We start from the raw sequence: 22,125 nt of genomic DNA on the forward strand, positions 1-22,125 counted from the left end.
CTGACCTTTCAGCCCAGAGGAAGAGCTGCTTTCTATCCATCTTGTCCATGCTCCTCAATCTTATAGACTTCCATTAGGTCCCTCTGCAATCTTCTCTGTTCCAAAGAAAATAACCTGAGCTTATCCAGCCTCTCTTCAGAGTGAAAGCACTCCATCCAGGCAACATAAAGGTGAACCTCTTTATTGAAGTCTGATCTAACACTTGTTCAGAACTGAAAGGGGCTGAAAAATGCTGGTTTTTATGTTGTGGACAGAGGGGAAGTGAGAGTGAGGGGCACAGATGGTGAGGGTGACCAGGGTCTAAATTATTGGGCAATAGGTTTAAGGTGAGAGGTGAAAGATTTAAAAGAGAGCTGAGGAGTAACTTGTTCACCAAGAGGGTGGTGTGTGTATGGAATGAGCTGCCAGAGGAAGTGGTGGAGGCTGATACAATTACAGTATTTAAAGGTATCTGGATGGGTATTTGACTAGGAAGGGCTTAGAGGGATATGGGCGAAATGCTGGTAAATGGAACTAGATCAGATTGGGATGTCTGGTTGATGTGGATGTGTTGGACCAAAGGATCTGTTTCTGTGCTGTATAACTCTATGATTCTGAAGCTTTCAACCACAGAAACACTTCAATGCAGAAGAGGCACATTAGCCCACTGAGTCTGCACTGACCCTCCAAAGAGATCCTCCTGCCCAGACCTGATCCCCATCTAATGCCCTGTAACCCTGCATTTATCATGGCTAATCCACCTAACCTGCACCTCTTTGGACTGTGGGAGGAAACCGGAGCACCAGGCGGAAACCACATAGACACGAGGAGAACGTGCATACTGCAGTTTCCGAGGCTGGAATCAAACCTGGGTCCCTCGTGCTATGAGGCAGCAGTACTAACCAATGTGCCTCTGTACCACTCTCTTTTGTACTCCCTCCGATGTAATCAGATACTTTGTATAGTGTGGTGATCAGAATTGTGCACAGACCTCTAGTTGTAGCCTAACCATAGTCCTGCACAGATCCAACATAACCTCCCCGCTCTTATAATCTGTGCTCTGAATGAGGTGTACCATATGCTGCCTTAACATCCTATTAACTGTCCTGCTGCTATAAAGGATCTGTGGACAAGCACCCCCAAGATTGGGGCAGCACGGGGGCTCAGTGCTTAGCACTGCTGCCTCACAACGCCAGGTCCCGAGTTCGATTCCCACCTCAGGCGGCTGTGTGGAGTTTTCACATTCTCCCTGTGTCTGCATGGGTTTCCTCCGGGTGCTCCAGTTTCCTCCCACAATCCAAAGATGTGCAGGTCAGGTGAATTGGCCATGCTAAATTGTCCATAAGGTTCAGGGTAACTGTTGGGAATGGGTCTGGGTGGGTTACTCTTTGAGGGTTGGTGTGGATTTGTTGGGCTGAAGGGCCTGTTTCCATACTGTAGGTAATCTAATCCTCTGTTCCTCTGAGTTTCCAAGTGTCTGACTATTCATTGAGCACTCTCTTGTCTTATTACTACTTCCATTGTGCTTTATCTCACACACCAGAATTAGACTGCATCTGGCATTGATCTGTCCATCTGACCAATCTGTTTATATCTTCCTGTAACCTCGGAACTTCTTCCTCACTCTCAAGCACCACTTGGCCAACCTTTTGTGTTGTTCGCAAATTTACTTGTCATCTCTCACTCCCCTGCCCCCAGAGAAAACTTGTATGCATATTATATATAATAAACAATAAAAGACCTAGCACTGAGCCTTATGGTATACCACTGGACATTGGTGTCCAGTTGCACAAATAGCCTACTACCATTATAGGAGAAAGTGAGGTCTGCAGATGCTGGAGATCAGAGCTGAAAATGTGTTGCTGGAAAAGAGCAACAGGTCAGGCAGCATCCAAGGAACAAGAGATTCGACGTTTCGGGCATAAGCCCTTCTTCAGGATTCCTGAAGAAGGGCTTATGCCCGAAACTTCGAATCGCTTGTTCCTTGGATGCTGCCTGACCTGCTGCGCTTTTCCAGCAACACATTTTCAGCTCTGCTACCATTATACTCTGTCTCCTACCTCTAAGCCAATTTAGGATCCAGGTTACCCTGGATTCCAAGTGCTTTTCCTTTCTTTATCAGTCTCCTACAATGGGGCCTTGTCAAAGGTCTTGCAGAACTCCTTATAAACTACATCAACTGCACTGGTCTCATTACACACTCGCTCAACACCTTCCAAATTCAGCCAGATTTGTTAGGCATGACCTCTGTTTGACAAAACCACGTTGACTATCTCTGATCAAACCTTGCCTCTCTAAAGAAGAAATGTACTTGTGTTTGTAAAGTTTTTATAAGATACATGCATTATTGTTAAATACCCGGTATTTACAGGATAGTAATGAGCTGTTTGGCCCAGCCAGGCTGTTTGTTGCTGTTTAAACTCCAATTGAGACTCCTCCCATCCTTTCTCATCTGTATCTAACAACATAATCTGTGTCCCCACTCAACCCTGCACATGCCTTTTCCTGCAAATATTTATCAAGTTTCTCCTTAAAAATATCATTCCTATTTACCACAACCACTCCATCCACACACACTTATTTTTCTCTGGATAAAGACTTTTCTTCTGAACTCCCTATCAATTTTCTTGTTGCCTATCCTATAATGATGGCTTTGCTTCTCTTCCACAAGAGGAAATATTCTTTCTATATCTGCTTTATCCTGACCTTTTTTAAAAGACCTCTATTTGGTCACCACCTTGGCCTTCGTTTTTGAAGGAGAGAAAAAGAGATCCAGCCTGTAGATCACTTTCTGTCACATACACTCTTGCGGTTTTGGTGTCACCTTTGTACCTCCTATTTGTACCACTCCAGTGTCTGCTTGGAATGGGCAGACTTTTCCCACAGCAGTACAGAATAGTTTACTTCCTAGCTCTGGTGTTTTGTGGGATCAGATTTTAATGTTTTAATTTTGTACAAAGTGAATTTATCTTGTTTTGTGCACTGTCAGCTGCCTATCATTGTATTAACAAATTGAGTCTCCCTTTATGTCTTCTGTTTACACAGGATCTGGGCGGACTCTGCGGGAGACTGTTCTCGAGAGTTTGCCTGTCCTCTCACTACTGAATGAGAGTTTTGTCAGCAGCTGGTCCCTAGTCAAAGAACTGGAGGATCTGAAGGTAAATCATCAAAAGGCTTGAGGAGAGAAAATGCTAATGGTTAGTTGGTAAATTAGCAGCAAGCAGCATTCAACCTGGTTTCAAGTTAGACTTGTAGATCAGGAATGAATGAACACCAGTTTATAGATGCTGGTAAGGTTAAGAGTGAGTAGGGAAAACATCTGAAAAACTGTTGCTCAGAATTAAAAAATATAGAGGCCATGAAGGAAGAGCATGGACACTTGTTTTCAGTCGATTACTCTGGTGGAGCTAGTAAAGAGCAGATTAGATGCAATAGGCTAAGTGGTCTCCTTCTGAAACAACACATGATTTATAACAAAAATAGAAATTGCTGGAAAAGCTCAACAGGTCTGGCAGCATCTGTGGAGAGAAATCAGAGTTAACTCAAGCTCTGAGGAAAGATACTTGACCTGAAATATTCACTCTGATTTCTCTCCACAGATGCTGCCTGACCTGCTGAGCTTTTCCAGCAATTTTTATTTTTGTCACTGATTTACAGCATCTGCAGTTTATCATGATTCATAAATTCATATAAATATTAAATTGTTGTGCCATTTTCCTTGGTGTTTTTTCACTATATGATCTAACTTCAATCCAGAAACCAATTAGGATCATTTTGATACCAGAGCCCCAAACAGTTTGTGGGACATTTTCATTTCTGAGAGATAAACTGAAATTCCATATCCCATTGATTTTGAGTTTTCTTCAATATATTGAAAGTGTCCACAATTGAATTTGTTTGTCAGCACTGTATGCCTGTGCCCTGTGTAAAATTAAATAAGGAGACTGGAATGCTTCAGGAGGGATGTACTCAAGAGCAATAAATGTGGGTGTTGTTATTTTTCACTTAGTGACGTTGCTGCTGTCAAGAATGCATGAATGGTGTACTTTTTAAAAGGTTCAAATCAAAAAGTTTAAAGCCTGTTATGATGAAATCTGAATTTAAATTATTGTGAATTTTACTTTATATCCTTTCTGCATTTCACACTTATAACATTTTCATCCTGGTTAAATGTTTGAATGTTTTTTAATGTTACACAACTCATACTTGCTTGAGTTTAAGTTGATCAAGTGTATTATTCAGATCCTTTGTTCAAGGCTCAACATTTCTGAAGGAATAGCATCCTAAATTTTAGAAAACTAACTAGTTAGTATCGTTATCACAATTTACTTTACACTTTTTTTCCCTTTCCACTAAATTCTGTTCCTATCACACACCATTTCAGTGATTTGGGTGATCCAACCTTCCAACTTGGCACTGCCTTTGTGACCTGTCCATTTTCCTTCCCACCTATCCACTTCACCCTCCCCCTGACCTATCACCATTACCCCCACCTCCATCACCTATCACACTCTCAGCTACCTTCCCCGCTAGCCCCATCCTCCTCCCATTTATCTTTCCACACCCAGCCTCATTCCTGATGAAGGGCTTATGCCTGAAACGTCAAGTCTCCTGCTCCTCGGACGTTGCCTGATCTGCTGTGCTTTTCCAGCACCACACTCTGGACTCTAATCTCCAGCATCTGCAGTCCTCACTTTCACCTGATTGTTCAAAAGTGTTGCCCCTTAACATGGGGGCTCAATCATATGATCCATTTGACACTCCCCCCGTCATCTCCATCTCTTCCCTGGTATTGAGATAACAGTTTTCTCAGCTTAATGTCACCTCTTTCTTCCCCCCACCCCCAGCCGTCCACATCATCTAAATTAAGCTGCAAACTCATTTGGGATTTGACAGAAGACACAAGATCACGTTATTGCACATTTCTACATTTTGTCATAGGACACTCAAGGTCTGCTCTCAATTATGCTGTTGAACATTAGTTGCTCATTTTTGAATGAAATTCCAGTCTTCACAATTTGAGTGAAGGTGCCAGTTACAATAGCAAAGGAGTTTTTACATATGTGTTAACACACAAGCTGTGATCTCAACTGAGTGCTATGAGTGGAAAGTTCTGCTGTTTGTACCCTTAATGTTTGACTGAGCGATCAGTTCTGTTGGTAGCATTTGAATTGTTTAGCGTGCTATGAATTGTGATGGATCTTTCTAAAATATAAGTAAATGTGTTACTCTTTGGTGACCTGACATTTTTATTCTTGACAGAGAAACCAAGATAATGAAGGTTACGCTGTGTTGGCCAGCCTGCATTTAGAACACTACAACTTTCCTGTAGAAATGATGATTGCTTTACCAAATGGCACAGTGGTAAGTCTGCTTAAAAGCTGAGGTGGTACCTGAGTATTTAGATCTGAGGGCTATTTGAATCCAATTATCTCTGTCTGAGGGAAAGAAAATCCAGAATTTTCTTCGTTGCATTGCAATTTTGAAACAAAAAATAACCTTTAAATGTTCAGTTTCTACTTGGTCTGACGGCCATATCAACCAGGGTAAAAATAAAGTCAAATCTGTTAGTGTTGTGATATTCAGTCATTATGGTTTGAACAGCTTTTTGGAGTTCCTCATGACTGTTTCATACGCTGGTGTCTACCTATGTTGAATTAGACAGCAAAAGACACTGTGAGATTTAGAAGGGTTTTATTATAAATTTCTAGTGTGTATTTCAGTTTTCAACTGCATTCGTGACCCTTTCTCTGTTCAGAAGCCAACAGTACAATGGGGAAGAAATTGCCTCTTTTCAGCAACCTATTCAGACATATTACGACATTCCTCCAGGGCAAGAGGGCTTTGAACCTACTTTTTTTCACAAAGCTTACCACCAAACCACCCCCAAAATACTAAACAATTAGCAAACCTGAACCTATTTGTTTAAATACCCACTACCAAATCACCCATTTAACAATTTAGACAATTAAAAAGCACTAACTTGAAACTGCTTAGAAACTTTTAGTCAGCCTGTTCGCAAATGTTACGATACACTTCTACAGTAGGTGGGACTCGAACTGAACCTTCTGGTTCAGAGGTAGGAACACTAAAACGTGAACTTAGTTTCTTTAGATAAACCACCACCATAAAATCTGTCACTAAATTAACAAATAGAATCTATTTAAATAGCTAGTCCAATGAGCATCACGTGCATCCAATCAACTCTGGAGCTGTTATGTTGAGCCTTGGGGAGGCTCTTCTGGCGGTAGTGTCCCTATTCCTGGATCAGGAGGTCAGGGTTCAAGTCCCACCTGCACCAGCGATGTGTAGTAATTTCTCTAAACAGGTTGATTAGATAATTAGGTTAAATTTTTAAAAATTCTGTTTGAGCCTTGATGCAGTTCCCTGCACCTGAGCTAGGAGCCTCTGTTTGAGTCCCACCAGCTCCAGAGGTAAGTCATAACGTCCCTGGACAGGTTGTTTAAAAGTACCTTCTATTTGAATCTTAAAGGGACTACGTTTCTGACTCTTGACAGTGACAACTTACTCAATTTTCAGAAACCACCGGATGTGAAAGTATAGAGTTGACCATGTTTTTATGAAATTCTCCTCCCCTAAATGTTCTTTACCTGTCCTGAAGGAGTTGATTTGAAACATTGCACGCTCTTGTCCTGTAGTCTCTTGCAATGATGTTTTTTTATCATATTAGAAGCCTAGACAATAGGAGCTGTGCTTCTTCCATTGGAACCAGCATGAATCAGAATAGAAGGAATTTCACTCTGCATTTGGCTGTACTGTTACTGAGCTCAAATAGCCCAACAAGCAAGTGGTATTATTGCTGAACTGTTAATCCAGAGACCCGGGTAATGGTTTGGGGACCTGGATTTGAATCCTGCCATGACAGGTGGTGAAATTTTGATATTCAATAAAAACCTAGGATTCGGAATCCATTGTCGATTCTCAGAAAATCCATCTGATTCACAAATGTCCCTTTGGAAAAGAAACTGCCATCCTTACCATGTCTAGCTTACATGTGACTTTGTAGCAATGTAGTTGCCTTTTGAGCAATTAGGGATGGACAATAAATTCTGGCCCAGCCAGTGATACCATCATCCCATCTCACGCATAGATTGACATCAGTTCCTGGAAGCATATCTTTGACCATGGGACATCTGTGCCCAGTCTTAATCAGATAAGCATTCTTTCAAGAATCAGGAAACCAAACAAGTTGAAAGCTGAGAAGTAACCTGAGACAGATCTTTTACAATTATGAAATTGGGTAAATGTAGAGAAGATACTTCCCTTTTTTTGGGAAGTTCAAGATTAAAAGTCAGGAAATAATTCTTTACCCAGAGATTGTAGGAACATGGATCCAGCCACCACATGAAAGAACTGAGATTAATAGTATAGATGTGTTTGATGGGAAATTTACTCAAGTACATGAGGCTTAAAAAATAGCTGCATAGGTTGAGAAAATGATGCAAGTTCGGGTAGTACAAGCTTGGTGGGGAGAATAAACACTAGCATAGACTGTTGGGCTGAATGTCCTGCTTCTGCACTGTAAAATTCTCTGCAATGTATATTTTACCTGTACTAACATTCCTCCCTTTTTAATAAGCAGACATTTTATGTAGCTGCAATTTTTCTTTAAAAGTGATGTACAAAAGGATCAAGGGTGATGTGAGAATAAAACTTTTTCAATCAACAAGTAATTGTGGGGTGGAATACACTCCCTGGAAGTGGTGGAGACAAGTTTAATTGAGACATTAAGGAGGGAATCGAATGATTATTTTGATAGAAGTAATGTTTAAAGGTTTGAAGAGTTGGTGCAGGCACAGTTGGTGAAATGGCCTCACCCTGCGCAATAACAGTTCTGATTCTGTCCAAACCTGCAAAGTTTCAGAGGTATTTTCCAATAATTTGATTAGATTATTTACAGTGTGGAAACAGGCCCTTCGGCCCAACAAGTCCACACCGACCCACCGAAGCGCAACCCACCCGTACCCCTACATTTACCCCTTACCTAACACTACGTGCGATTTAGCATGGCCAATTCACCTGACCCGCACATCTTTGGACTGTGGGAGGAAACCGGAGCACCCGGAGGAAACCCACGCACACACGGGGAGAACGTGCAAACTCCACACAGTCTGTCGCCTGAGTCGGGAATTGACCCCGGGTCTCAAGCGCTGTGAGGCAGCAGTGCTAACCACTGTGCCACCGTGCCGCCCACGGTGTTCATCTCTTAAATGGTTCCCTGATTTGATTGCACTTTCTATGTTAATATTGTGTCCAACTGAATTTGGCTGTGGTTTGTGATTATTCTTGACAGATTCACCACATCAATGCAAACTACTTCCTGGATATCACTTCAATGAAGCCCGAAGAGGTGGACAAGAGTCTATTCACTAGTTCATCTCATTTTGAAGATCTCTCAACTACAGCTTATGTCACATTTTTGAAGGAAGGGCTGGAAATTGCCAAACGTTTTGCACTGTCTTAATTAGTGGAAATCCAGCTGAATGAAATGGGTCCTCCCTCCATTGTCAGTTTCAGCCATTTTGTTATTTGAGTTTTTCACTTTGCACAGAGAACACAACTGCCTCCATTCCCAAAGCCTCATTGAGGAGAGTATCTACTTGTTAGTTCCTCAAGGAACAGCTTCCATTGAAAAAGCATCTATGATGTAGGGGAAGTGTGTGTGTGTACGTGTGTACGTTGAAATGTTCCTCTACTGTTCTACATAGAACATAGAACATAGAAGGATACAGCGCAGTACAGGCCCTTCGGCCCTCGATGTTGCGCCGACCGAGTCCTACCTAACCTATACTAGCCCAATAACTTCCAAATGCCTATCCAATGCCCGCTTAAATGAACATAAAGAAGGAGAGTTCACCACTGATACGGGCAGGGCATTCCATGAACTCACAACCCGCTGTGTGAAGAATCTACCCCTAACATCTGTCCTATACCTACCACCCCTTAATTTAAAGCTATGTCCCCTAGTAACACCTGACTACATCCCAAGGTTGAAGGAAGTGAACAGTTCTGAACTGTTGCTGGTTATTTCTTGAGCTTTATTAGGGTCTGATTTGAGAACATGTCACGATTAGCGAGGATTTTTTTAAAAGTATAATTCAATATGCTGGCCACTGTCACATGTGGAAATCTGCCACAGATATGTGACAAATTGCTGTTCAGATGAAAAACTCGTGGTTCTCTGAAAAAAGCATCACTTAGCCCCATTCACCTTTTACAATTGTGCAGTTTTTAAAAAAAAGATATTACTGATTTTGTTTCTGGTTTCAGAATCTCTGATAAGATGTCACCATTAAAAATATTTTTCTTCATCTCTCCCTTCATTCTTTTGAAAATGATCTTAAATTTGTGCCCTAAAGTAAAAATAGGGAATATGTTGCTTCCTATTATATTGAATTATCTCTTCACTATGACAATTCTGAAAATCTTTATTCACACTTCTCCAAGTTTCTCTCCTCATAAGAAAGTACCATAAATCTCCATGGAATCACAGCTAAGAAATCTTCAGCCCACCTTGTCTGTACTGGCTCTCCAAATGTGCCATACAACGTCCATATTCTACCTTCTCCCCATAACACTGCACGATCCTCCTTACAGACTGATTCTCTTTTAAACATTTAACGGAACCTGCCTCCACATTACCACGGTCTTAGTGCATTCCAGATTTTAAACACCCACTGCGTGAAAAATATGTTTCCTGTCATTCTTGAAGCTTTCAAGGATGGGAACAGTTTCTTCCTGTTTACTATGTCCATACCCCTTATGATTTTGAATAACAGGATTAAATCTGCTCTCAGCCTTTTTTATTCTCAGGAACACAGGCCTGACTCCTCAAATCTACTTCAAAATGGGTTTTCCTCATCCCTGGAACTATTTCATAATAAATGTTTATGAATTTTTAAATTGGAAAGTGACTGAATGTTTCACATTTTCTGCTGGAGGGAAGCTGACTTTCTGAGGAGGGTCTGCCCCTTTTAAGGATCAGGTTACCCATCCCCCATCTCCCAACCCAAGGCCAGAAACAACATTTCACAGCAATCTCCCATTTCCTGTGTTAACCTTAAACTGTGAACATGACTTCACTGTTAGGAGGCAGTTCTTGTGTATTTAGAATTCTGCACACCTGCTTTAAAACCTGCAGAGGTGCAAAGTTTCAGAAGCCTGCTTCAACTAACTGTGTGCACGTGATAGGGCCTTTGTCCTTCAGGATGTTAACTTCCTGTGTAAAAATTGCCACTTCTGACTTTCAAAACTCTAGTGTTCATTTATAAACCATGTAAAAGCTTTAAGTATTGAAAGATAAATTATATGAAGAAAAGCTGTATTCCCCAGGAGTTACAATGTCTGCAACCAGAGGACACATTTGAAATAACTGGCCAAGGAACCAGTAGGAAAATCAGATTGTTTTAATATAGGGATTTTTAAAAAACATGCAGTGCTTGGTGAGGTGGAAACAGAGTTAATGATAGGATATAGACATAAAGGTTATTGGGAATGAGGCTAACTGATCAGCTATTTTCACACACACTAGGCCTTGTTATCACATAGTCTGCCATTACACACTACCTAATTGTTTTTCTCTCATTGGTTCTATCCCCACCTATTGTTTAGTCCTTCCTCCCTCTTTCCACCCTATCTTCTGCATGTAAACCGATATTTTCCTAGCTACAATCAATCAGTTCTGAGGAAGGGTCACCGGACCTGAAATGTTAACTCTGATTTCTCTGCAAAGATGCTGCCAGACCTGCTCAACTTTTCCAGCGACATGTTTGATTTATAGCATCTGCAGTTCTTTCAGGTTTTTAAAGCTGTTTTCACACTGCTGGCTAAAGCATGATGAACTGAAAGGCTGTTACCATTATTGATTTGCATTGCCTCAAATAGTAAGAATTTGTTACCTTTGCTTAAAAACTTTTGAATTGTTAGATGGAAAATGATCATAGTTCTTTGAGTTCATCTCCTACTTTCCCAATAGTTTCATAAGATAATGATAAAGAAGTAGTGGATGATCAGAGAGATTCTTGATCAGAAAGGAAATGAAGGATTATGGGTAAAGGCCAAGAAGTGGACATGAGAAATGTAAGATTGGCCAAATGGTCTATTGTTCTTATAACAATCAATCAGTCTGAATCGATTAGTTAACTACAGCCTCAGACTTGAAGTGAGAAAACCCAAGTCCAAGATTGACATTCCTCCCAAATCTGCTGCATCTCTAAGTTGTTTCATTATTGTATAGAGTAGCCCACCATGCTGTATTTTCATAATTAATTATTTCCATCAGCTCCCTATCATTGTCAAAACATGAAAATGTCAAGCATGATGAAATAACATTTGAATGGCTGCTTGCTCTGTTGATTTCTTTACACCTGTATGTAAATGATGGTCAGCTATTGTATCTGAATACATCGTAAAACACCGGCATGTGTTCTGCACAAGGGTGAAAGGGTTGTAGTATAGGTATGTGGTTTATTTTCCTTTGACAAGCCAAGTCCCAGGACCAGCCCATCAGCTGATAATGTGGAGAGCAAGAGGTAGACATCACTCTTATGGGAATGGATAAGTGTACAGATAAAATGCTGTAGATCTTGATAATTTTTAAGAGCTATTTTCTTAAATATCAGTGCATCAAGTAATTGGTGATGCTCTGTATGACACGTGCTCCAAATAACTTAAGTCATAGCTGAAAACTGACTGTCTATTTGCTGGACCTATGCAAAGTGGTGTTGTTTGTTTTTGTACTTAGAATTCTACTTTATCAACACTACAAAAGGAGTAGCAAGGAAACAGATCAATGTACTGTAGTATGTCACTGACTTTTTTTATACTCATTTTTATATACTTATCCTGGATTTCCAATCAGCATTATTTTTTATAAACATGGTGTTAAAACTTATGCTGGAGAAAAGATCTAGGTCAATTTGTAACAAATGAAGAATAGTGGAGGGGGCAAGAATGGTTTTTGTTTTCTGAAGAACTACATTTTATGAAGGCTGAATCTGAAAGCCTGCAAAAGGACTGGGTTCTACCTGATGTTATGTTAGTTTTTTTTGAAAAAGAAACCATTGCCTTATCTTACCCTCACTGAAACACTGTTGCTTCTTAGTCTTTAAATCTTACTGGTTTGCATACATTGGGTAAAACAGGCAACTGTGGTCACTAGAGGTCAATTATTGTATTAAAAACATATAAGGCTTGGTAATTTAAGACTTGTATCTTTGCAATTCATGTAGTGGCCTAGTCCTATCTCAGCAGTCTGATACCAAATTTAGTGTATTCAACATGTTAGAAAAGTACTTAACTAGCCATCCAGCTGTATCTTATGGATCTGTGTAATTTTTTTGTCTTCATGCTTAAAGACCTGAAGATCTTGAAGTACTAAAAATGCTTTATTTTGCTGTGCAAAATATCTCCACTGTCTGTTCAATGAGACACTGGTGGTGTTTTGTAGGTGAGTGGTGATCAGGATCTTGATAATCAATGAATTGTAAATTTATATTGAAGCGTAAAAGCATCTCACACCTTTCTACCAATTGACAGCTTAATTAGTTTTAAGCTGTGAAGTGTCATTAGCAGTAATATATGATTCTTGCCTTTTCAGTAGGTAGCTGCTAGCGTTATGCAACTCATTTCTACAACCCAAGATTTTTTGTTCTTTTCAAACACAGTTTTGACCCATTTAAAACAATCTCACTTCTCATGCTTGTTATTTAGTATTAGTAATTATTTTTAAAAATAAAAATGGTTTAAGAATTGTAGTTTTTGTAGATTGGTTAGAATCCTAACATTCAGCCAAAGAAAGTTTACTACAGCATGTTGACAGAGTTCAAGTATCAGCACTCAAAAGGTAAATAAGTATTCCAACACTTTTCCTCTCTCCCAACCAGCTGAGATTCGAACAGTAATCAAAATCCATTTGCTCCAGTATGTTTAAGAATGCCAGAAGTTTTGTTTTTATTTCAGGAGCATCATGATTCATAAAATTAAAAGCAGTGACATGTTTGAGATGTCACTAAAAGCAACATGAAGAACAATTACAGCAAGGTTTTTAATGAATCTTATGTTCATGCTAAAGTTAATAGCTTCACCTGTTTAGATATATACAGACACACAAACATGAACAATAAACACTTAATCTTCAAAAGCATACATTCCAGTTCTGAGTTAGCAGCATACATTAAGGCTATAAAATAAACATGCATTCATACCAATATATGCACAGATTGATAGACCAAAAGCACTTGGTGCTAGATTGACCTGGATTGCTTGTATCGAGTGTGGGTAAATTTATTTGCCCCCATACTTCCCTTGAATGTCAGAATTGCACAAATATCTATTTAAGTCTATGTTGGATTAGTTTAGCAGCAATATAGTAATATTTAATACCATTCTGACTATACTCACATTGGCAATGCACGAGTGTCCAAAGTAGCTCTGAAAAAAAATACAATTTAAGGGAGCCCTGGGCTATAAAGCTTTGCTGCTTTTATACTACCAACTGACTTGATGCTGCACTTAGTTTGTAAAGTGGTAGCAAAACATCTCTTGTTCAAGTCTGAACTGGCTCAGTACACATGCATTAAATCAGTGATATTTTCAAGACTGTTGTTTCGTGATCATGACTATACAGTTTTCAGAATGTCCACACTTCAAGATCCTGCACCTTGAAATCTTCATTTTTGGATAGAACAATGTTGTTGAATGTTTCACAAGGATGGCTTCTTCCATGATTGAGATCTTCATCCAACCATAAACCAAAGTGTCCACTTTGACAGAAAAAAACAACTAAGTTTTAAAAAGAGGAAAAAAAAATTCACAGGCATCCACCATTCTTTAAAACAATAAAGTTACTCAGGCAACCAAGTTATCTGGCTGTATAGAAGCCTTGCTGATTTTGGACAGTGACTCCTTGCAAGTGACAAGATAATTGTATCAGCGGGATTTTATTTATTATTGTCATGTGTACCAAGGCACAGTTAAAAAAAAAAGTGTTATCTTATGTGCTTTACAGGCAGGTCGTACTATACAAATGCATCAGGGTAATAGAAGAATGCAGGAATAGAGTACTCTGTATTGTGCTATTTATAGCAATTTACCATCCAAAAAAAATCTCATGATTGGTGTTAAAATGTTCCTGAAATTTATATAAATCTTGAAACAAAAGACTAATGCAAGAATTATATACAAAGCAAAAAAACAACTCGTATAAATATTTAAAGTAGAGGAAATAAGATGTGCAGAGGATCACATGAAATAAAGCTAATTCCAGAATGAATAAGTTGTAAGATTTATGGACTTAGTTTGATTACAAAATGTTAATATATTCTGCCTCCTCCCCCTGTATGCATTCATTATAACTGAAAATTATGTACTAGCAAAAATTGGAAGAGATCCTGATGTTTCTTGAAAGTCAAAAAAAATACCTTCCTCCTCCTATTGCAAGTGAGTCTGAACTTCCTTTTGTGAAGAAAGAATTATTTCCAGTCCATTGGAAGATCTGAGTTTGGAAAAAGATGAATCAGAAACTTATTTGGAAAGAAGTCAGAGTCAGTCATTCTGTCTTAAATACCTGCTGAATTCCAGGTTCATATTAGGATACACAGAATGCAAAAAAGCTAATGCTAAACATCGATCATTGTTCAAACGAACTGAAGTAACTTTGGTACCTCACTTTAGGTTGGCTATCAAATTCATGGACAAGTTGAACAAGAGAAATACTTCAGAGAAGAAGCTTTAATAGGTGAGGCCTGAGTAGAAGAACAGGAAATGCTAATGGAGGAGATACTTTAATTATGACAAAGCATTTCGACAAAGTAATTAAGTACTAACTCATTGGAAATGACTAGTCTTAAGGGAAAGTAACAGGATATGACAGGAAATACGCAGGTTGCTCACTACAAAAAAAAATCATGTACACTTAGGTCAATGTTCTGTCTTGTAAAGAGAACAAAAATATCATCTCACTGAAGACAGTCTTACTGTAGAAGATTAAGCTGCCATCTAATCAATAACTTACAAATATTAAGCAACTGTACTTTCCCTGCTACAGTAACAAATATGGTTTCTCCTCCTTTGTCCTGCTCTCATCCCAATCTCCACCTTATTTGAGAAAATAACATGGATTCAAATTTCCTTACTCTCCACATGGAGCAAAACAGTACAACAACATGAAGTTTAAAAAATAAGCTGAGTGATGTGCAGAGATCACAAAGTATGTCCGCCTAAATTACTTTGATGGTGCTCAAATGAGCTCATGCCAAATTCTGCTTCCTACTCACACCATGTCCTATTCACTTATCATTCATGCTCAACAAGTACTTTGGTAACTGTCCACCAATAGTCAGCTCTGAGCCCCATGTTCCTCCCATCTAGGCCTCATGCATCTCACCAACTGTAGTGATTATTTCAGCTACCAAGATTCTAAGTTCTGGAATTCCCTTCCAAAACCTTTCCAACCAAACTTTTGGTTACCGGTCTTAACATCTGCTTCTTTAGATTGGTAGCAAGTTTGTCATTTCATTTCTAAATGGGAATTTTTCTTCATAAAAGTGCATCAGGTGCAACATAAGGAAAAATTGCAGCAAGGCTGTTTCTACTACCACCAATCGTTTGCTGCTATTAAAAGCAATTCCTCTATATAACACCACATTACATTTGGATTGAAATGCCACTTCAAATAACACTTGGAAGATAAAATTTAAAAAAAGACTTTGCATTAAGGAAAGCTTCAGATTCCAAACCCAATTTGAGGACATACACCATTTCATCAGGAGTTATTTGTAACACTGTCAGAAAACATTATATATTCATTGTGATTTTTCATGAAATGTTTATGCTCAGGCCAGGGTACATTGACAACCTCCAAGCTTTTTAAGTACTCCGTCTCCATTTACACCCATGCAGTGGTAACCAAGACCAGTGTGCTGGCTCAGTTCTCACCTAATAGCTGGAGCTGAAAACAGTGGGCTCAGTTGTAATATGGGTGGGACCCAGGGGGTTAGTGAAGAAAGATCAAATCGGAGACTGGTACAGTTGAGAATAGAAGCGAGTCAAACAGTCAGGGATAACACAGGTAGGACTGATAAATTAAACTGCATTTATTTCAATGCAAGAGGCCAAACAGGGAAGGCAGATGAACTCATGGTATTGTTTAGGAACATGGGACTGGCATATTATAGCAGTTACAGAAACATGGCTCAGGGATGGACAGGACTGGCAGCTTCATGTTCCAGGGTACGAATACTATATGAAGGATAGAAAGGGAGGCAAGAGAGGAGGGGGAGTGGCGTTTTTGATAAGGGATAGCATTACAGCTGTACTGAGGGAGGATATTCCAGAAACACATCCAGAGAAGCTATTTGGGTAGAACTGAGAAATAAGAAACAGATGACCCCCTAATAGTCAGAGGGAAATTGAGAAACAAATTTGTAATGAGCTCTGTTACCCGTAAGAATAATAGGATGGTTATGGTAGGGGATTTTAACTTTCCAAACATCGGACAGGGACTGCCATAGCGTCAAGGGTTTAGATGGAGAGGAATTTGTCGAGTGTGTGCAAAACAATTCTGATTCAGTATGTGGATGTACCTTCTACAGAAAGTGCAAATCTTGACCTAATCTTGGGAAATAAAGCAGGGCAGGTGACTGAGGGGTCAGTGGGGGAGCAGTTTGAGGTCAGCGACCATAATTCTATTAGATTTAAAATAGTGATGGAAAAAAGGATTGGCCAGATCTAAGAGGTGAAGTTCTAAATTGAAGGTCAATTTTGACAGTATGAGGCAAAAACTTTCAAAAGCTGATTGGAGATAGTTGTTTGCAGATAAAAGGATGGCTGGAAAATGGGAAGCCTTCAGAAATGAAAACGAGTGCGCAGAGACAGTATATTCCCATTCGGGGGGGAAAGAAAGGAAGGCTAGTGGGTATAGGAAATGCTGGATGACTAAAGAAGAGTGTTTGGTTAAAAAAGGATGGATATGTCAGGTATAGACAGGATAGAGTAAATCGTTAGTGTCTAAAAGCAGGAGTATCATCCTTAAGAGAAATCAGGAGGGCAAAAAGGGGACATGAAAGAGTTTTGGCAAATAGAGTTAAGGAGAATCCAGAGGGTTTTTACAAATACTTTAAGGACAAAAAAGGCTAGGTAAGAATGGAATAGGTCAGCAAGGCAGCCTTTGTGTGGAGCCACAAGACATGGGAGAGATACTAAATGAGTATTTTGCATCAATATTATTTACTGTGGCAAGTGACAAGGAAGATATAGAATGTAGGGAAATACATGGTGACATCTTGGGAGAAAAAATGCCCATATTACAGAGGAGGAACAGCTGGACATCTTGAAATGCATAAAAGTGGATAAATCCCTAGAACCTGATCTGGTGTACCCGAGAACACTGGGAAGCAAGGGAGTGATTGCTGGGTCTCTTGCGGAAAAATTTGTTTCATCCATAGTCACAGGTGAGGTGCTGGAAGACTGGAGGTTGGCGAACATGGTGCCACTGTTTAAGAAAGTTGGTAAGGACTAGCCAGGGAACTATAGACCAGTGAGCCTGACATTGGTGATGTGCAAGTTGTTGGAGGGAATCCCGAGGGACAGGATGTACATATATTTGTAAAGGCAAGGACTGATTTGGGATAGTCAACATGGCTTTGTGTGTAGGAAATCAAGTCTCACAAACTTGATTGAGTTTTTTGAAGAAGTAACAAAGAGGATTAATGAGGGCAGAGTGGTAGACATGATCTATATAGACTTCAGCAAGGCGTTTGACAAGGTTCTCCATGGGAGACTGATGAGCAAGGTTAGATCTCATGGAATACAGGGAGAACTAGCCATTTGGATACAGAACTGGCTCAAAAAAAAAGGTAGAAGGAAGAGGGTGGAGCATAGTTTCTCAGACTGGAGGCTTGTGACCAGTGGAGTGCCACAAGGATTGGTGCTGGGTCCACTACTTTTCATCATTTAGATGCAAAGAACAAAGAAAATTTACAGCCCAGGAACAGGCCCTTCAGCCCTCCAAGCCTGAGCCAATCTGTCGCCCAACTCCTAAGCATCTATATCCCTCTGCTCCCCACCTACTCATGCATCTCTCCAGATGAACATTAAGTGAATCTACCTTGCCTGCCTCTGCCATCTCTGCTGGCAACACATTCCAGACACCTACCTAAAGTGTTTTCCACGTGTATTCCCCCTTTAAAAAAAAAACTTTTCCTTTCACCTTGAATGTGTGACTTCTTGTTATTGACTCACCTTGGGGGAAAAGCTTACCTCTATCTACCCTGTCTATAATCATAGATAAAAATCACACAATATCAGGTTATAGTCCAACAGGTTTAATTGGAAGCACACTAGCTTTCGGAGCAACGCTCCTTCATCAAGAGATTGTGAAGGAGCGTTGCTCCGAAAGCTAGTGTGCTTCCAATTAAACCTGTTGGACTATAACCTGATGTGTGATTTTTAACTTTGTACACCCCAGTCCAACACCGGCATCTCCAAATCATGTATACCATAGATGATTTTGTAGACCTCAATCAGGTTCCCCCCGCAATCTCCTTTTCCTTAATGAAAAGAATACATGCCTGCTCAACCTCTCTTCATAGCTTGCACCTTCCATACCAGACAACATCCTCAAACCTTCTCTGCACCCCCTCTAACAAAAAGATGTGGAAGCTTTTAATGTGGCAACCAGAACTGTACACAGTATTCAAATGCAGCCATGTCTTGTACAATTTTAACATGACCTGCCAGCTCTTATACTCAGTACCCTGTCCAATGAAGGCAAGCATACCATATGTCTTCTTGACCACTCTAACCACTGTGCTGGGGTGACATGGTGGCTCAGTGGTTACTACTGGTGCCTCACAGCACCAGGATCCCAGATTGATTCTAGTCTTGCGTGACTGTGTGGAGTTTGTACTTTCTCCGTGTCTGCGTGGGTTTCCTACCGCAGTCCAAAGATGTGCAGGTGAAGTGAATTGGCCAGGCTAAACTGCCATAGTGTTAGATGCATTAGTCAGAGGGAAATAGGTTTGGGTGGGTTACTCTGCAGAAGGTCAGGTATGGACTGGAAGGTCCGTTTCCACACTGTCAGGAATCTAATCTGAACCTGTACAACCACCTTCAGGGCAAATGGACCTAAACTCCCAATCTGTGCTCATCAACTTTTCCCAAGGCTTTTCTGTTTACAGTATAGTTCACTAGAATTAGACTTCCCAACATGCATTACCGCACATTTGCCTGGAATGAACTCCATCTTCCACTTGTCCAGCCAACTCCTGTATTCTTTGACAGACCCCTATGCTTTCTGCTACTCCAATCCTTGGATCATCTGCAAACTTACTAATCAGACCAACAATGACGTCTTCTAGATCACTTATGTATATTACACACAGTCAGTGGCCCCAGCACTGATCTCTGTGGGTATATAAATGATTTGGATATGACCAAATGACACCGAAATTGAAAGTGTAGTGGAGAGTGAAGAAGGTTACCTCAGATTACAACAGGATCTTGATCAGATGGGCCAATGGGCTGAGGAGTGGCAGATGGAGTTTAATTCAGATAAATGCGAGGTGCTGCATTTTGGGCAAGCAAATCTTAGCAGGATTTATACACTTAATGGTAAGGTCCTAGGAAGTGTTGCTGAACAAAGGGACCTTGGAGTGCAGGTTCATAGCTCCTTGAAAGTGGCATCACAGGTAGATAGGATAGTGAAGACGACGTTTGGTATGCTTTCTTTTATTGGTCAGAGTATGGAGTACAGGAGTTGGGAGGTCATGTTGCGGCTGTACAGGACATTGGTTAGGCCACTGTTGGAATATTGCGTGCAATTCTTGTCTCCTTATCGGAAAGGTGTTCTGAAACTTGAAAGGGTTCCGAAAAGATTCACAAGAATTTTGCCAGGATTGGAGGATTTGATCTATAGGGAAGAGGCTGAACAGGGTGGGGCTACTTTCCCTGGACCATCAGAGGCTGAGGGGTGACCTTAGAGGTTTATAAAATCACATTAGCATGGATAGTATAAATAGAAAAAAGTCTTTTCCCTAGGGTGGGGAGTGCAGAACTAGAGGACATAGGTTTAGGGTGAGGGGAAAGATATAAAAAGAGACCCAAAGAGCAACTTTTTCACGCAGAGGGTAGTACGTGTATGGAATGAGCTGCCAGAGGAAGTGGTGGAGGCTGGTACAATTGCAACATTTAAAAGGCATCTGGTTGGGTATATGAATAGAAAGGGTTTGGAGGGATATGGGCCAGGTGCTGACAAGTGGGACTAGATTGGGATATAGAACATAGAACATAGAAGGATACAGCGCAGTACAGGCCCTTTGGCCCTCGATGTTGCGCCGACCGAATCCTACCTAACCTATACTAGCCCAATAACTTCCAAATGCCTATCCAATGCCCGCTTAAATGACCATAAAGAAGGAGAGTTCACCATTGATACGGGCAGGGCATTCCATGAACTCACAACCCACTGTGTGAAGAATCTACCCCTAACATCTGTCCTATACCTACCACCCCTTAATTTAAAGCTATGTCCCCTAGTAACACCTGACTCCATTAGCGGTAAAAGGTTCTTAGTATCTACCCTATCTAAACCCCTAATCATCTTATACACTTCTATCAGATCTCCCCTAAACCTTCTCTTCTCCAATGAGAACAGCCCCAAGTGCCTCAGCCTTTCCTCATACGATCTTCCTACCATTCCAGGCAACATCCTGGTAAACCTCCTCTGCACTCGTTCTAAAGCTTCCACATCCTTCCTATAGTATGGCGACCAAAACTGCACACAATACTCCAGATGAGGCCGCACCAGAGTCTTATACAACTGCAACATGACCTCAGGACTCCGGAACTCAATTCCTCTGCCAATAAAGCCCAGTACACCATATGCCTTCCTCACAGCACTATTTACCTGGGTGGCAACTTTCAGAGATCTGTGTACATGGACACCAAGATCCCTCTGCTCATCCACACTACCAAGTAGCCTACCATTAGCCCAGTAATCCATCATCTTGTTATTCCTACCAAAGTGAACGACTTCGCACTTAGCTACATTGAATTCCATTTGCCACATTTCCGCCCAGCTCTGCAACTTATCTATATCCCGCTGTAACCTACCACTTCCTTCCTCACTATCCACAACTCCACCGACTTTTGTGTCATCCGCAAACTTGCTTACCCAGCTTTCAAGTCCTTCCTCTAGATCATTTATAAAGATAACAAAAAGCAATGGTCCCAAAACAGATCCTTGTGGTACACCGCTAGTAACTGCGCTCCAAGATGAACATAATCCATCAACTACTACCCTCTGTCTCCTTCCAGCCAGCCAATTCCTAATCCAAACCTCTAATGTATCCTCAATGCCATACCTCCGAAGTTTTAGCATTAGCCTACCATGGGGAACCTTATCGAACGCCTTACTAAAATCCATATACACAACATCTACTGCTTTACCCTCGTCCACTTCCTTGGTCACCTTCTCAAATAACTCAATAAGGTTTGTGAGGCACGACCTGCCCTTCACAAAACCATGCTGGCACTTAGCTACATCCTCCAGTCCTCTGGTACTATTCCCGTTGACAACGACGACATAAAAATCCAGGCCAATGGCTCTGCTATCTCCTCCCTAGCTTCCCATAGGATCCTGGGGTAAATGCCATCAGGCCCAGGAGACTTATCTATATTCATCCTTTCCAATATTCCCAAAACCTCTTCCCTGCATATTTCCAGGGCATCCATTCTAATCACTTGTGATTCCATATTCACATCAGCAACAGTGTCCTGTTCCTGAGTGAATACTGATGAAAAGTACTGATTTAATGTCTCTCCAATCTCCTCCGCCTCCACACACAACTTCCCACTACTATCCTTGACTGGACCGATACCTACCCTAGTCATCCTTTTATTCTTGACATACCTATAGAAAGCCTTTGGGTTTTCCCTAATCCTACCAGCTAAAGACTTTTCATGTCCCCTTCTCGCTTTTCTTAGCTCCCTCTTTAGCTCCTTCCTGGCTACCTTATAACTCTCAATCGCCCCTACTGAACCTTCACGCCTCATCTTTACATATGCCGCCTTCTTCCCTTTCACAAGGGACTCCAATTCCTTACTAAACCACGGCTGCCTCACAAG

At 40.7% G+C, this 22,125-nt stretch overlaps 2 protein-coding genes across 6 annotated transcripts in view; one reads left to right on the forward strand and one right to left on the reverse strand.

Moving 5' to 3' along the window:
• The window catches only part of selenon (selenoprotein N), a 37,083-nt gene extending 23,486 nt beyond the window's left edge, over positions 1–13,597 (forward strand). Inside the window, exons 10-12 of the mRNA XM_060847576.1 lie at positions 3,025–3,137; positions 5,242–5,343; positions 8,294–13,597. Of these exons, the coding sequence (XP_060703559.1) occupies positions 3,025–3,137; positions 5,242–5,343; positions 8,294–8,464 (386 nt within the window). The 3' untranslated portion in view covers positions 8,465–13,597. The remainder of the gene's footprint in view (positions 1–3,024; positions 3,138–5,241; positions 5,344–8,293) is intronic.
• The window catches only part of si:ch211-15d5.11 (nuclear receptor coactivator 7), a 112,758-nt gene continuing 103,574 nt past the window's right edge, over positions 12,942–22,125 (reverse strand). For 4 of the 5 annotated variants that reach the window (XM_060847572.1, XM_060847573.1, XM_060847571.1 and 1 more), the window contains 2 exons: positions 14,421–14,494; positions 12,942–13,763 (listed from right to left, as the gene is read on the reverse strand). In XM_060847572.1, coding sequence (XP_060703555.1) covers positions 13,631–13,763; positions 14,421–14,494 — 207 coding nt within the window. In that variant the 3' untranslated portion in view covers positions 12,942–13,630. The remainder of the gene's footprint in view (positions 13,764–14,420; positions 14,495–22,125) is intronic. The other variant, XM_060847575.1, reaches the window with a different exon arrangement.

The sequence above is a fragment of the Hemiscyllium ocellatum genome, chromosome 30, assembly GCF_020745735.1.
Source record: "Hemiscyllium ocellatum isolate sHemOce1 chromosome 30, sHemOce1.pat.X.cur, whole genome shotgun sequence".
Classification (NCBI taxonomy): domain Eukaryota; kingdom Metazoa; phylum Chordata; class Chondrichthyes; order Orectolobiformes; family Hemiscylliidae; genus Hemiscyllium; species Hemiscyllium ocellatum.